The 14909-nt window shown below is 41.6% G+C and overlaps 1 protein-coding gene across 1 annotated transcript in view; it reads right to left on the bottom strand.

Annotated features, from left to right (window-relative positions):
• Positions 1-358: 358 nt before the first annotated feature.
• Positions 359-14909, bottom strand: part of LOC107122859 (vomeronasal type-2 receptor 26-like) — a 20865-nt gene continuing 6314 nt past the window's right edge. Inside the window, exons 2-6 of the mRNA XM_015425999.1 lie at positions 7761-8052; positions 6560-7423; positions 4581-4808; positions 3035-3161; positions 359-1260 (exon numbers count right to left, since the gene is read on the bottom strand). Of these exons, the coding sequence (XP_015281485.1) occupies positions 359-1260; positions 3035-3161; positions 4581-4808; positions 6560-7423; positions 7761-8052 (2413 nt within the window). The remainder of the gene's footprint in view (positions 1261-3034; positions 3162-4580; positions 4809-6559; positions 7424-7760; positions 8053-14909) is intronic.

Raw genomic sequence — 14909 nt, 5'->3', positions numbered from 1 at the left:
ATGAGACTGCAGAACATTTTACACTCATTCGCATCAAGCATCACATGTGCAGGCTTTCAAAGATAATAGAAAAGGCATACAAACCAAAAGATATCAAACACTTATCCTTTTATAAGAACAGTAGGCTAAAGGGGAAAGCAAACAACAAAGAGCAGAATTGCTTGAATTCTGCACATTAAGCTGATCAGTTAAATTAAGAACACATTAAGAACACAACAGTTAAATTAAATTAACACATCACTGAGAAAGGAGTCATCACAGAATCATAGGCTTAATTGTTTCCTACACATTGTACTCGTTTTGTAGATACGAGAAAAACCAAATTTACTGAAAAAATATCCCAGGCCAAAAGAAGTATTTAATTATTTCTTCCAAATAATTGCTCTCTCTGGTTTAGCTCAGGTTTCAGAAGAATAATGTAACATTTTGGGGTAAAGATACAGCCCAGTAACCCAGCGCTGGAGGCTAGGATAGAGAAGATCTCCACTGCCACCATATATTTCCCTTTGGTGCTCACGTAAGTGGGGAAAAAAGACACCCAGACACTACAAAAGACCAGCATGCTGAAGGTGATGAATTTAGCCTCATTAAAACTGTCTGGCAACTTCCGGGCTAGGAAAGCCACAGTCAAGCTTATCAGAGATAAAAGTCCTATGTAGCCCAGGACCATATAAAACATGGTCACAGACCCTTCATTACATTCTGCAATGATCTCTTCATTCAAGGACTGTGTGTCCAACTGAGGGAAAGGAGGGAAGATTCCTAGCCATACTGTACAAATGCCTGCTTGAATAAGTGAGCAAGATAAGACAATGGAGTTGGTCAGTCTTTTCCCCAGCCACTTCCTCATACTGGACCCTGGTTTGGTGGCCATGAAAGCAACAACTACAGTGACAGTTTTGGCCAAGACACAAGAAACGGCCACTGAGAAGATAATGCCAAAGCAAGATTGTCGGAGGAAGCAGGTCACCTCCCTTGGTTGTCCTAGAAACAGGAAACAGGAGAGGAAGCAGAGGAGAAGGGAGATGAGCAGAATATAGGTGATATCCCTGTTGTTGGCTTTGACTACCGGTGTAGCTTTGTGCTTAATAAAAGTTCCTAGTACAAAAGTTGTGATGGTGGAGAAATAAGCTGCTACCAAAGCTAAACTAATCCCTAGAGGTTCTCCATAAGATAGAAAGCTTATTCTCTTGGGAATACATTGATCTTGATCCTTGCTTGGATATTGATCTTCTGGGCATTTGAAACAGTCATCCATGCCTGAAAAGAAAAGGAAGCAAAGCCATCTCAGTGCCTGGTCACATGTGATTTAGAACAAATTTCCATGACCACCTATGATATCCGAAGAGTGTGAGAACGTTCTTCATGTTGACTTCTGATTGCTGGTTTGATATGTGAAAGTGGTCCCCTGAAAAGGCATTTCATCCCCCCCCCGACTTATACTTCTCCATTAATTACTTTCAGAGGGTATCCATGTTGGTCTGAAGTAGAACAGTTAGATTCCAATCCAGTAGCACCTTAGAGACTGACAAGAGTTTCATGATATAGGCTTTCCTAGAGTCAAAGCTCCCTTTGTCAGACACAATTAGAGTAAGTACGGAGATCTCCAAAGAAGGGAACTTTGATTGTCATAATGCTTATTCCCTGAAAGTCTGGACTGGACTCTAACGGTATTAATTATTTTGCCTATTGTTACATTCGTGTGCTTTTTAAAGGTTATTTGTTGTGGACAAACTACTGTATTGGGATCCTACCGTAGTTCTTGAGAAGCTTGAGAGAAAGGCAGGTACATAAATCTTCTAAAAAATCATTAAGAATTTGATTACTCTTCAACACCTTTGCATGCACTCCTTGAAAACAGTGAAAGCTTGAGCTGAAAGCATTTCAGAATCTCCTAATTCACCTTACACTAGGAATGGATAACATAAAGGGTAACCAAAAGCATTTGATTTACTTAACAACCCCTGGAGTTATAGATCCTTTCTGAAGTTTTGATTGCCCAACTTGATCATTATCTACATCTCACATGCAATGCTCCCATAAGCTGTGGAGTCTTGTGAGCAAAAATTCTACTTTGTGAGCTACTGGCATTAATGTTGTGAGCAATCCATTTGGCTACTGCAGAAATTAGTCTGCTCTGGAGCCATCCTTCCTGAATAAAGACAAAAATGCATGAGCCAGAGGTTAAAAAACTGTGAGTGAGGTCACACTAACTCAGCTTAGAGGGGAACACTGCTCACATGTAGCTGACCACTATGTTTTCTTTTCCTTCCCCAGATTTCTATTCCTCTGCACAAATCCTCCTATCCTTTTGTGAGCGTATGCAGTAGTAAGTTACCATTGCCATCACTGGGAATTTTCAAGAGGCTCTGGAAAACCATTACTTTAGACGGGGAGTCTACTGGAGGCCCTGGGACAACTGTTTATAAAGATAGCCACACCCAATTTGCACAGAATATAGTCCTTCTAATCTGAAGATAGGCCAAGGTTCAAGCAAATTGACCAAGGGGTTCAATTTTACAGACCCACAAAGTAGTTGTCTTTCAGCATAGGAGGACTTCTTTCCACTGATTCCGATTAGGCAAGGGGAAATCGCACCATCCACCATCAATTTAAAAAAATGCATTATTGTCATTTCTCTAGTATTACACTAACAGGGATTTTTGTAAAACTTTCCATTGAAAACTCTGACTTAGCCACCTTTCCTCACTGTGGTCTGTTTCATTTCAGAAAGTGAGGAATGAGGGACTTGCTGTGGCTGAAGCGGCTTTTCTTCAACCCAATGACACCAAAATTGCATCAGGTCTAGAGGTTTCCTGAGCCTCTGGAATCAGAACAAACCACATGGAGTTGGATTCTGAACCAGTAATATCTTTCACGAACATCGTAAAATTAGTCCCCCTTCAACTTTTGATGTGAAATTATCATGATTTTTTCCTAGATGTATACCCATTGTCTACTCAGAAGAGCTACTATTTTCAGTGGTGCTTACTCCCAGAAACATGAGCATAGAACCATATCCTAAATAACCTACCCTTTTGGTCTGAGATCTTCCCTTCTGGGCAAAGAGCACAATCATAGCAGCAAAATTTCTCCCCTTCCTTCTTTTTCCTCTGATAACCAGGAGGGCAGTAATCACTACATACCGAAACAGGCAGCACCTATCCACACATGAAAGAAGTTTGGGAAGGGAGAATTCAGGCATTCCTTAGATTTCAAGAGGTGGTATGGAAACAGACAATGCAGATGGAATGGAACAATGCAAAAGCAGGTGTCATGTTAACAGGTATTATTTGTTATATTTATTAGATTGATAAGGAACATTTTCAAACTGCCAACAATCAATTTAGTGCTTTCTTCTGGGCAAAGAAGACTGGCCTAGAGGAGGTTGGTTATTTGCAGCCAATGAAGAAAACTCAGGGCTCTTTTGGTAGCAGGAATTCATTTGCATATTAAGTGACACACCCCTAATGTAGCCAGTCCTCCAAGAGCTTACAGTAGCCCTGTAAGAAGAGCTCTGTAAACTCTTGGAGGATTGGCTACATTAGGGGTGTGTGGCCTAATATGCAAAGGAGTTCCTGCTACAAAAAGAGCCCTGAAAAAGAGTGATGGAACCACCCTACAGGAGTCGCTGCAGAGCCGAAAGCTGAGCCCCCACAGAATCGGATGAAGAAGAGCCGCTGGATAAATAACTAGCTGGTAGGGTGCCTGGTAGGCATTCCCCTCCCCCAATATATACTGTGGCCCTAGCTAGGACTGTTAATTGTATAATGTAAACCGCTCAGAGCCCTTCGGGGTTGAGCGGACCAGAAATCAAAAGTTAAATAAATAAATAAATAAAATCTATAAAAATGAAAATAGATTCCGGTGGGTAGCCATGTTGGTCTGAAGCAGCAGAACAAAGTTTGAGTCCAGTGGCACCTTGAAGACGGACAAAGTTTTATTCAAGGTATATGCTTTTGTGTGTATGCACACTTCCTCAGATATAAAAATGAAGGCATGGAAAATGAACCCTGACTTGGATGGCCCAAGCGAGCCCAATCTCGCCTAATTAGTTTCAGCCCTGCTCAGTACTTGGATGGGAGAACACCAAGGAGTTCCAGGGTTGCTACACAGAGGCCGGCAATAGCAAGCCACCTATGAATGTGTCTTGCTTTGAAAGCCTTACCAGGTCAGGATAAGTTAGCTGTGAGATGTCAGTAAAAAAAAAAGGATGTCAACAATCCATTGTTTCAGAAGTACTGATCGAATGTGTCTTGCTTTGAAAGCCTTACCAGTTCACGATAAATTAGCTGTGAGATGACAGTAAAAAAAGGATGTCAATAATCCATTATTTCATAAATACTGATAATTTTAAAATGCTTTCAAATGCTGACTAGAATAGATGTACCTGCCACTTTAATTTCATACCTTTCTTTAAGTTTTTGTATGTGAAAGATCATATTTGGATTATAGCCAGGTCAAGGCACAGTAAAGCATCCCCCCCCCAAAACCCAACTGCTAGAATGTTCTCATCTCCTTTGAGAAGATGATGATGACAGTAGTGGTAATAATAACAATAGGAATAATAGTAATCATACCTGGTTAAAAGGTCTTTGCCATACAATTAGATCCTCGTGAATAACTAATTTGCTGCCTTCCAAAGAATCAAGATCTAAACGTCCAACTTTCACTCGAAGGAAAGATTTGTTTTGGAATGTGACCAGATTCATTAGATCAAACCCAGATTCCACTTCCATGTTACCATTAAAAGACACATGTCCTCCAGCTGAGTTATTAAATGAAATGCCTTGAAGAAACCGGTGGAGCTAATTGAAAGAGGGGGAAGGATAACATATTGGAGTTTCACTGCCCAAGTACCTCCTACCTCTACGTGAAGCACTGCTGCTATTACTGAACGCCATGTTCTGTGATAGATGGGTGAAAACCCAAAGAGGAAGACTTTTCAGTTGAGGCACCAATCTTAATTCCTTTCCCAGCGGGATTTCTTTTTCCCTTCAATCATTATTCTTCCTCCAACAGATGAAGACTTTTAGTCTTCGTTAGGTGTTGTTCTCTCAGTGACCTTAACAGATCCTCATTCCTGTGTATGTCTTTAAGCATGTCGGTGTATGTTTTTTGTGTTTTGTTTAATTGTTTTTCATTGTTTTCTAGGAATGCACTTTAAAATTTGCTTTAATGTTCTGACTGCTTGCTGCCTGGAGCACCCTGAACTAGGTGGAAAGGCAGCACAAACTCCTTCTAAATAAATAAATTAAAGTTAATTTCTGTGTTCACTTAGAACTAGTGAGACCCGGGTTCAAATCACCACTCATACAACAACTTCATTAGGTGAATTTAGATCAGTCATTCATTCTTTCAGCATATGTTACATTCACAGGGCTGACCCTTTGAGGAAGGTTGTGGAAAAACAGAGTCTTGTCCTTCTCCAAACCCCCTGATTCATCCACTTTCTTTTATCAAAGGCACAAAACAGCATGAATTGGCCAGGATGGTAAACTATATATTTACATGCATCGGGAGTATGGTGTGGTTAAGAGTGTCAGACTAGTATCTGGGAGAACTGTGTGTGAATCTTGACTCGTGCTATGGAATCTTACTGGGTGACTTGGGCCAGTCACACTCTCTCAGCCTAACCTACCTCGCAGGATTATTGTGAGAATAAAATGGAGGAGAGGAGATTGATGTAAACCCCTTTGAGTCTCCACTGGGAAGAAAGGTGATGAATAAATGGATTAAATAATAAATTAATATTTCTTTCACTTGGTACAAGTATAGAAGTAAATGTCAACCCACAAAACTTTTCATAGAGTCAATTAATCACAGTTACTTGGAGTTTCACTGCCCAAGTACCTCCTACTTCCAGCACAAAGACCTTCTAAAATCGATAAATTGAAGTTAATGTCTGTGTTGGGTTAGGAGTAGTGAGACCCAGGTTCAATTCACCACCCAGACGATGACTTCATTCGGTAAATTTAGGTCAGTCTTTGTAAGGAGTCTTGTTAAATTCAGTCATTACCTCTCTCCGCATATATTACCCAGACAGGGTTGCTCCTTTGTGGAATGGTGTGGAAAAAATAGAGTTTTGTCCTGCACCAAACCACTTGATTCATCTAATTTCTTTCTTCACCAATCACCATGAATTGACAAGAATTGCAAACAATATTTTTACATACATATTGTGCGTCAGTATGGTGTAGTGGTTAAGAGTGTTAGACTAATGTCTGGGAGACCTGGGTGTGAATGAGCTCACTGGGTGACGTGGGTCCATCACACACTCTCAGGCTAACCTACCTTGCAGGATGGTTGTGAGATTAAAATGGAGGAGAGGAGAATGACGTGACCTCCTTTGGGTCCCCACTGGGAAGAAATGTGGGGCATGAATGAATTAGATAATAGATTAACATTACTTTCTCACATGGTCCAAGTATAGAAGTAAATGTCAACCCACAAAACTTTTAAATGAATAACTGAGTCAATGCATCATAGTCACTGTTATTGGGGGGAGTTTTGAATGTTCTACTCTGATCATGAAAGAAGATGCATTTCATTTCATTACCTGCCAGGGCTGGAAATCTTGAAATTCAATTTTTTTATTGTCCCCCATTGCTCTGAGATTGGATCTTGAGGAGCGCATGGCATTCAAAGCATGTGCTATGGCATAGACTGCGTTGTAAATGCTATAGCTGTGACCAGTGATGTGCCTTTCAAAAAAAGGCTCTGGGAGGCTCTCTAGCTTCTCCTCCCCAGTACATGCATCACTGACATCCACTGGTACTCTAGGATCTGGACACAAACAGTCAAAAGCTAGCTCCCAGAATTCCTTGAGAAAACCATCTTCTGGTGTATAACAAGGTTTCAAAATCTGAAGAAATTTCTGGAACCCTTGAAGTTCATGTGAATGAATCGTAAAGGAAATGGCACCATGGAAGAACTGGAAACCACAACTTCTTTGACCTCCTGTTATTGTGAAATCAACCTGGGCAGTAATAATCCAAACACGTTTAAGTGATGTATTATACGTATACCCAGGGTCTCCTAGGTACATCAGAAAGATCATCCTTACAAGAGTCCTAGATTCTCCATAAAGGATAAATGTCCTGGCTTTTCTTTCCATGAATGGTAGGTACATATTTGACAATAAATCATTGTAGTCTGCCAAGGTATTCCAATCTGCACGGTTAGGAATTCTTCCTGTGAGAGCCAAACAGATTCCATTTCTGGAAAGCAGTGGCTCCAGGGTCTTCAAGAAATGTTCTCCACTCTCATCATCCACAGCTAAAAGCCCAACCCATGTCCACTCAAAATGGAGAAGCAACTGAATAATCCCCGTATACTGATGTGCTTCATTTGGGGCCATGCGGAAAAAGGAAGGAAAATGTGTTGTACCCTCATCCTCTGGGGCAAATGATCCATACGTGACCTAAAAAGAAAATGTATATATGTTATGGAGATGAGCTAGGAGGAGTGTCCATATATCATATACCATTTTATGCAATTAAAATTTGCGAAAATTATCTGAGGATATGGTGCTAATGAAAGTCACATATCATTCTAGTTAGCTTTCACTCAATTATCTAAATATTCATTTTCTGGGAAATTGTCATAGGAAAGAAAACTGCTGGAATGACCTCTCTATACCCTTTCTTATTTCTTTTGCCTCTGTGAAAGAATTTTCCCGTTCACTTCAAAATGCCTATCAATCTCAGACTAAGAATATAATGTGTGACAATTCCTACTGCCTTACATACCAATCCTACCTGTGGAATCTTGTAGAGACTTAAAATGTCAGCCACACGGTAAGATATCTCAGAGCTGAGTCCCCCGATGATTGCTATTATTTTGTCCTGGGTCTTGCATTTGTAGTTGGGGACAAATCTATGTGCTCTGAAGAACAGGTCCAGGGTGGTATGATAGGTCATCTTTGCATCATAGTAGCTATCCAAGATGCGGAACCCGAGAGTGATATTAGGCAAAATCTTTGGATTCTTGTTGATTTCATCTACAGCAAATGCCAAGGCAAGGCAATGCTGGTAAAACTTTGTCATCATACTGCAGATAGAGATTTAAAAATGCTTTAAATTAGAACTTCACACTGCATGGTCATTTCTTCCCACTTTGATTTGTCTTTGTACATCCATTGCATGGTCAACAAACCCTTTGTTATGGATCGTTTATGAGCTAATACATACCTTTGTATAAAGTCCTCCAAGTAACTTTTCTGGTCTGGATAACACTTTGATGCACAAATACTATTTATTTCATTACTTTCACTTTACAGCTGACTTTTTTAATAGTAAGAAACCTAACTACTTCTTTGTCACTTTGCAGCATATCTACCCCTCTGCATCTAACTGAGCACAGCAAATATGTGCTGTGAAGGGCTCTGTTGTCCTTTCCTTTTGCTAATCATATACGTTTGCTCCAGTTCATCAAAACCTCAAGTCAAAAGACATAATTGTTTGTCTTCATTTTGGTGTAGTGCTTAAGAGGGGCAGACTCTAATCTGGAGAACTGGGTTTGATTCCCCATTCCTCCAGATGAAGCCAGCTGCATGACATTGGGTCAGTCCCAGCTCTCTCAGATCTCTCTCAGCCCCACCTACCTCCCAGGTTGTCTGTTGTGGGGAGAGGAAGAGAAGGTGATTGCAAGCCACTCCAAGACTCCTTCAGGTAGTGAAGGGTGGTGCATAAAACCAACTTCTTTTTCTTCAGAGGGTTCTTTTTGTTAGTTTCTCTCATTCTCAGTTTTTTTTAATTTTCAGTTCTGACCCTGCCCCCAACCTTCACTTTTTCACATTCTCAGATTTCTAGCAGAATGACATCAGGACAATTCTATAAACAACTTGTAATGTGACACAACATTAAACTGTAGCTCCTGAATACATGAACTCTTTCTGCTGCTCTTGAAGGAAGCTCTGCTTCATAAACTATGAATAGAAATTGCAGCTTTGGATGCTCTGTGGTTAATCTTATCACTTATCAGGAGGCTGGATTGCCAAAGAAAGGCTTAACATAAGAAAATGGTCTGAGGAATCTTTTCATAGAAACAAATAACATCACCTGTTATGGTGACATGAAAGAGGCAGGTAGAATGACTAGTTTAAAAATTGGCCACCCTAGCAGGACAGGAGGCAGGCAAAAGAAGTTTTGTGTGGAATGGCTGGTCATATGAGTTCCATTTTTTGTAACAAGATGGTTTGAATGTTTAGTGGATTAAAATGACTTCTAAAAATGCTTGCATGGCTATATTTCTATTCTACATTTCGGGCTGGATCTGACTGATATTTTTATGCGGGTAGAAAAGAAAGGAGGGGTCCCCTTTGAGCACCCAAAGGGCTGTTGGGGATGTTACTATTTATTATTATTTATTATTTTCAATTTGTATCCTGCCTTTGTTGGGACCCGCATGTTACATAAGAACATAAGAGAAGCCAATGTCGGATCAGGCCAATGGCTCATCCAGTCCAACACTCTGTCTCACACAGTGGCCAAAAATACCATGTTAAAAGATCTTGTGGGTGGAGGCTACACAGACTGAACAAAATAAAAGGTTGGATGGCTTGAAACCTACGTGTTTGCACCAGTAGCCATCACCATGAAAGTAAATCTTTGACCTGACCAGCATATTCTTTCTTTGTCCCGCCTTTTAATTCAAGTAGCAATGGTTATAGGCATCAAGCTCTCAAACAGGGGGAGGAGGAAAAAGAAAACAATCCTTACTCTGGTACCCCCAACATGTTCTGCAAAGGATTGTTTTCAAAAGAAAAAGTGTGAAAGGTGTAAAGGATCTGAGAAGTAATCCCACCAATAAGGAGGTCCCCTGACTGGTACCATTCATGGGGAAGAGGGAGGGGATCACAAACAGGGCATTTGAGATCATGCACTTTGCATGCCACATGAGGCAAAAGGAGCAGCAACACTAGGCTCACCATCCTGGCAGCAGAGCTTCTCTCTAGATGCTGATTCTCCTGAGCTCATCTACAGTCCATCAGGCTACATTGGATGGCACTCGTTTGTGCCTTACAAACCACCTGTTATAAATGCAAGTCTTGACTGCTAGTTGAGATTACAGGTACTGATGTGGTCCATGGGGTTGCAAACAGTCGGACTCAACTGTTCGACTGAACAACAACACCAAATCTCAAATCTGTTTAATCAAAGCAGACAAAATTGAATTAACAAGCCCTGCCTCACCTCTCCTCTTCCCCAGCTCTCATTGTCAAAAGGTCTTTTTTTATTACTTCTCTCAGATTGTTTGCTAGCACTTGCTGAAAAGCCATGGGAGCTTTGGCCTGAAGAATCAATTACAGTAATCCAAAGAATTACAGGAGAAGATAATTGATTGCCTCCAGAGTTCATGTTCACAAGTGGCATGTTCACAAGTACAGTCCGCCCACAGAACTGGGCAGAAGTTTCTTCGTTCTCTTAGTGGGTCAACAAAGTGGGTTCCAAATTCCCATGGGTGAGTAAGAAGGTGTTGAAGCCCAATCGGAAGCCATGATTTTGTTTGGGGATATGGTGTACTGTGACAGGACTGACTTCCAGCTGGGTGTATGTATGTATGAATTTATTCACAGGACTCAAATTTATTCACAGTAATTGACCAACACATAAACCACTATACATATTGTAACAAAACTTCACGTTAAAATAGAAGCAAACATTTTAAGACTGATTATAAAACCATAAAGGTTAAGGTTAATAAAGCTAAATCTCAGTTCTCTTCTTTTCGAGCTACAATAGATTTTCTAATTCTTAGGGCAAGCCATCCAAACCTAGCCACCTGATAAGTAACTTCTGCCCATCTACTCAACAGCAAATTTCTTAAAAGGCAGATTCTTTGCCTGCGAGAGATGGGGAATGTCTTAGGGAAAGGAAGAGATTCACATTTTACAATCAAAAATTACATGTTCTACAGACTCAATACCATCCACACAACAGGGGCATATCCTTTCTTTGTAAGGAGTCTTGTTAAATTTTCCTTCCAGGACTGCAGATGGGAGTACATCCCAATGCATTAATGCTGAGCGTACACAGGGTCACAACTATATATTTACAATGTTTTGATCCTGCTCTTGCCCCACCCAGCAACCCACCTGCACACATGCCAAAACAAATACATGACAGGTTAGCCTAGGGCTTTATTAATGGGCTTTATTAATGCAACAAGACACCACTCACTCTTCTTTTAGTGTAGATTTTGTATTGAATTATTGTCTTCTCAGCTAAAAGTGTTTGATCAAATACACCTTGGATCAGGCTTTATGGAGGCTGCACTGCTGTGCTGTTTCCCATGTACTCACACCCAAACTTGTGCTAAAAGAGGCCTCCTTTATAGCCATTTTTCTTTTCCCGTTGACAGTTAAGGTACAAACAATGCTTCCCAGACCCAAGGGAGTATTCTAAACAAATTCCTTCTTGCCAATAATATTGTGAGAGATTTTTCCTGGGTAAGTTCCATTCACCCTTGGAAGCCTCTAGACACCCATCAGTATACTTTTGAGTTTTGGTGAAAATCTGCTTAATTTTACTAAGAAAACCAGGCCTCCTGACCCATTGTCTGCTGGTGTACTTACTGACAGGAAGTGATAGGAGGGAAACGAACATTTTTATTTATCTATTATTTATTTATACTTATAGTTATACCCCGCCCACCCTGTAAACAGGCTCTGGGGAACTTACAAAAGACAGCAAAATATGCCGATTTCAGGAAAACCATAAAACATTAAAATAGCATAAAACATACTTAGTATATCAACAATAAACATTAAAATGCTCGCAGTATTAAATGATATTAAAGTACATGGCATGTGTTTTCATTCTGGTCATCTTCTGATCTTCAGGCCAGTCCTATGGGCCAGATGTTGAATGGTACTGCTGGTAGTGGGCCAGTCCAATATTCCCGATGTACACATGAGATCGTTGGTGGTAACAGTGGTGGAAGCTCCTATTTGAAAGCCTGGTGGAAGAGCTCTGTCCTGCAGGCCCTGCGGAACTGTGAAAGGTCCCACAGGGCCCTGATCTCCTCCGGGAGCTCATTCCACCAGTAAGGAGCCACTACCGAAAAAGCCCTGGCCCTGGTAACAGCAAGCCTCGCATCCTTGGGGCCCAGAATAGTTAGACGCTGTTGTGCCCCAGACTGTAGTGCTATCTGGGGAACAAATGGGGAAAGGCAGTCCCTCAGATTTACATCACTTACTGTAAAATCCAAATGTGACATAGAGGACACTCTAGCATTTTTCAAAATACTCTATAGTAAAACCATGTGTTTTTGTGAACAACTGAGTATATAAAGATGTCATTCCAGGTTTTTACCAGAAGTGATGTCAGTGTGGTGCCCTCACCCCCAATTTTTCCTAGGGTTTTCTGCCTTAGGCATGTCAACTTTAGCTGTTTATGTCACACACCCAAAAGGATAGCTAAGGTTAACTTTCCTCACCCTGTCTGTCTTCCATAAGGACACAGCTAGTCCTGCAGATCAGCCAATCAGTTTAAAAAAACTCCCATCACTTCTACCTCCAAGAAATATGGAAGGAAAAGTTTATAGCTGAGAGGAAACTAGCTCCTCCTCCTATCAAGGGCCACATGATCCTTCCTTCAACTTAATGGTGGTGTCTGTCATGCTGCCCCTGACGTGGCCTCAGAAGCAGGGCTTGACAGCCAGGGACAGGAGGACTTGGCTCCTTTAACAGAAGAAACTGTAAGTTTTGAGGAGGATACCACTCAGCAAGAGCCACCTGAGGTCAATCAGGTACTGCCGAGCACAAGTGCATCACCACCAGACTCTCCTCCACCTGTCAACAGGCTCCAAGACCGAAGGCGTCAGGAGCTGAATGAGAGGTGAAAGGCTGCATGCATGTGTGATCAACGCTCGCTCAGCCCTGAGTTTTGACAGCAGCCTGGACATTGTTTCAGGGAGCTAATGAGATAATGACCCAGCACGCTATTTCAGCAGACCTGTTGCCTTGAGCAAACCGTGCTGGCAACGTTGATGTCAGGACCAGACACTCTGTGTGACCTTGCTTCAGATCTTGCGGATTCTTCGGTTTCAACTCAGTTGGTGTTTTGGACTTTCGGCATCTGTTTATCTGCTCCTGATTTACGGCAAACTGACCCTTGCCGTTTCCCTGACTACAGCTTCAGCTCTGCCCTTATCGGACTCAGCGTGATTTATGGACTATGACTCTTGGTATGTTTTGACTGCAGCTGTGTTAAACTGTTTGGGACTTCTTTGAAAGGCTTTTCTGACTGAACTCTCGGCTGACCCCTGGACTGGCTCTCAGACCTGCTTTGCTAACTGTTGCTCACTGGACCTGACCGTGACAGTGTCCATGTGACACATACAAAATGCACAGCAATGGCCCCTGATTTTGGACCAACATGCAGACCTAAATCCCCAATGAGAATTGCATAGCAGAATGAAGTCCATGTCCCTCCGGCCAAAATGTAAAAAAGAAAAAAGAAAAAGTGAAGCACTCTGATGGTTTTCGACAGTAACAATGTACTCTAGTATGTGTCGGATGGGAAAAAATTCCTTCCTTCATGGTTCTGATTCTAGTCCCAAGGCATTTGAACTCCCAACCACAAGCACAAGTTACTTTCCATTGTGTGCTATAGAATCTGGCACAAGTGCCAATGTAGTGTGATGTCTTTCAGGTAGCAATTTCTGCCATGTGTGGGTTTGTGAAGGGAAGAAGGGGAAGAATGGGTTGCCTGACATCATCAGGGGTGGGTTGGTGGTTTCTCATAAGTGCAAGCAGTGTTGCCCAAGTCTCCAACAAGGAATGGGAGGATTCCTACAGTTCAGTGACATTTAGGGTTTGATCCTTTACGCCTGGGCTTTAGAGGGGGAACGCTATGGCATCACATCCCCGCTGAGCTCACTCCTCTCCCCAACCTTCACCCTCCCCAGGCAAATTAATTAATAACCCCCCTGAGTTTTGATAGTCATTTTTGCTAATGGTGAAGTGCACAGACTCTAATCTGGGAGAACCGGGTTTGATCCTCCACTCCTCCACTTGCACCTGGCTGGATGACCGTGAGCAAGCCATAGTTCTGGCACAGCTGTTCTTGAAAAAGAGCAGTTTCTGTCAGAGCTCTCTCAGCCCCACCCACCTCACAGGGTGTCTGTTGTGGGGAGGGGAGGGGAGGGGAAGGGAAAGGAGTTTGTAAGCCGCTCTGAGACACCTCTGGGTTGTGAAGGGCGGGGGATAGATCCAATCTCTTCTTCTTCTTCTTCTTCTTATTCTATTTGAGGTTATTCACCCTTCTATGCATTCCTTTGTCCTTTGGAGCATGAACTTTACACCTGGAATACAACTCAGACAGTGCTGAGAGATCAGCTGTCCACCTCAGAGAAAGAAACCAAGAAAAATCAAATATGCTACAGATGAATCAACCAATCAATATAAGGACAGTAACACCACCTCACCTTCTATCAGAGAGAAGCATGCTGATATATTGTTCTCAGGTCCAAAGGAAAAAAATCCCTTTCAAGTCAGTAATTTCCATAATCTACCAAAATGTAGATCCATCTTTGGTTGCCATTTTTTTTAAAAAAATAGTCCTCTGTGTCAAATGACTTGTCTATCTCGGTTATCTTCTACATCACCAGGGACTCTGTCTCAGCTGGCTTGTCATTACAAAGCTCTTGTAAAGCAGTACAACTTTAATCTGCCATATCTCCAGTTCAAAGAAGCCAAAAAATTATTCTTGGGCAGGAAGCCTGTTCTATTTCTCTTCCCTGCCACAGTTTAAGCGAGAAGTTGATAAATCCCACTGAGGTCAACATCCAATGAACTGAAGGAAATAACTCATTGAGGATGGGACCATGAGTAAATACGCAAAGTAAAAGGGGGAAACAAACTCAACTGAAAAAGTACTGAGAATGTCTCAAAGGCCTTATTT

Source organism: Gekko japonicus, unplaced genomic scaffold, assembly GCF_001447785.1.
Source record: "Gekko japonicus isolate JY-2015 unplaced genomic scaffold, Gekko_japonicus_V1.1 scaffold4195, whole genome shotgun sequence".
NCBI lineage: Eukaryota > Metazoa > Chordata > Lepidosauria > Squamata > Gekkonidae > Gekko > Gekko japonicus.
This window is presented reverse-complemented; position numbering and strand designations above follow the sequence as displayed.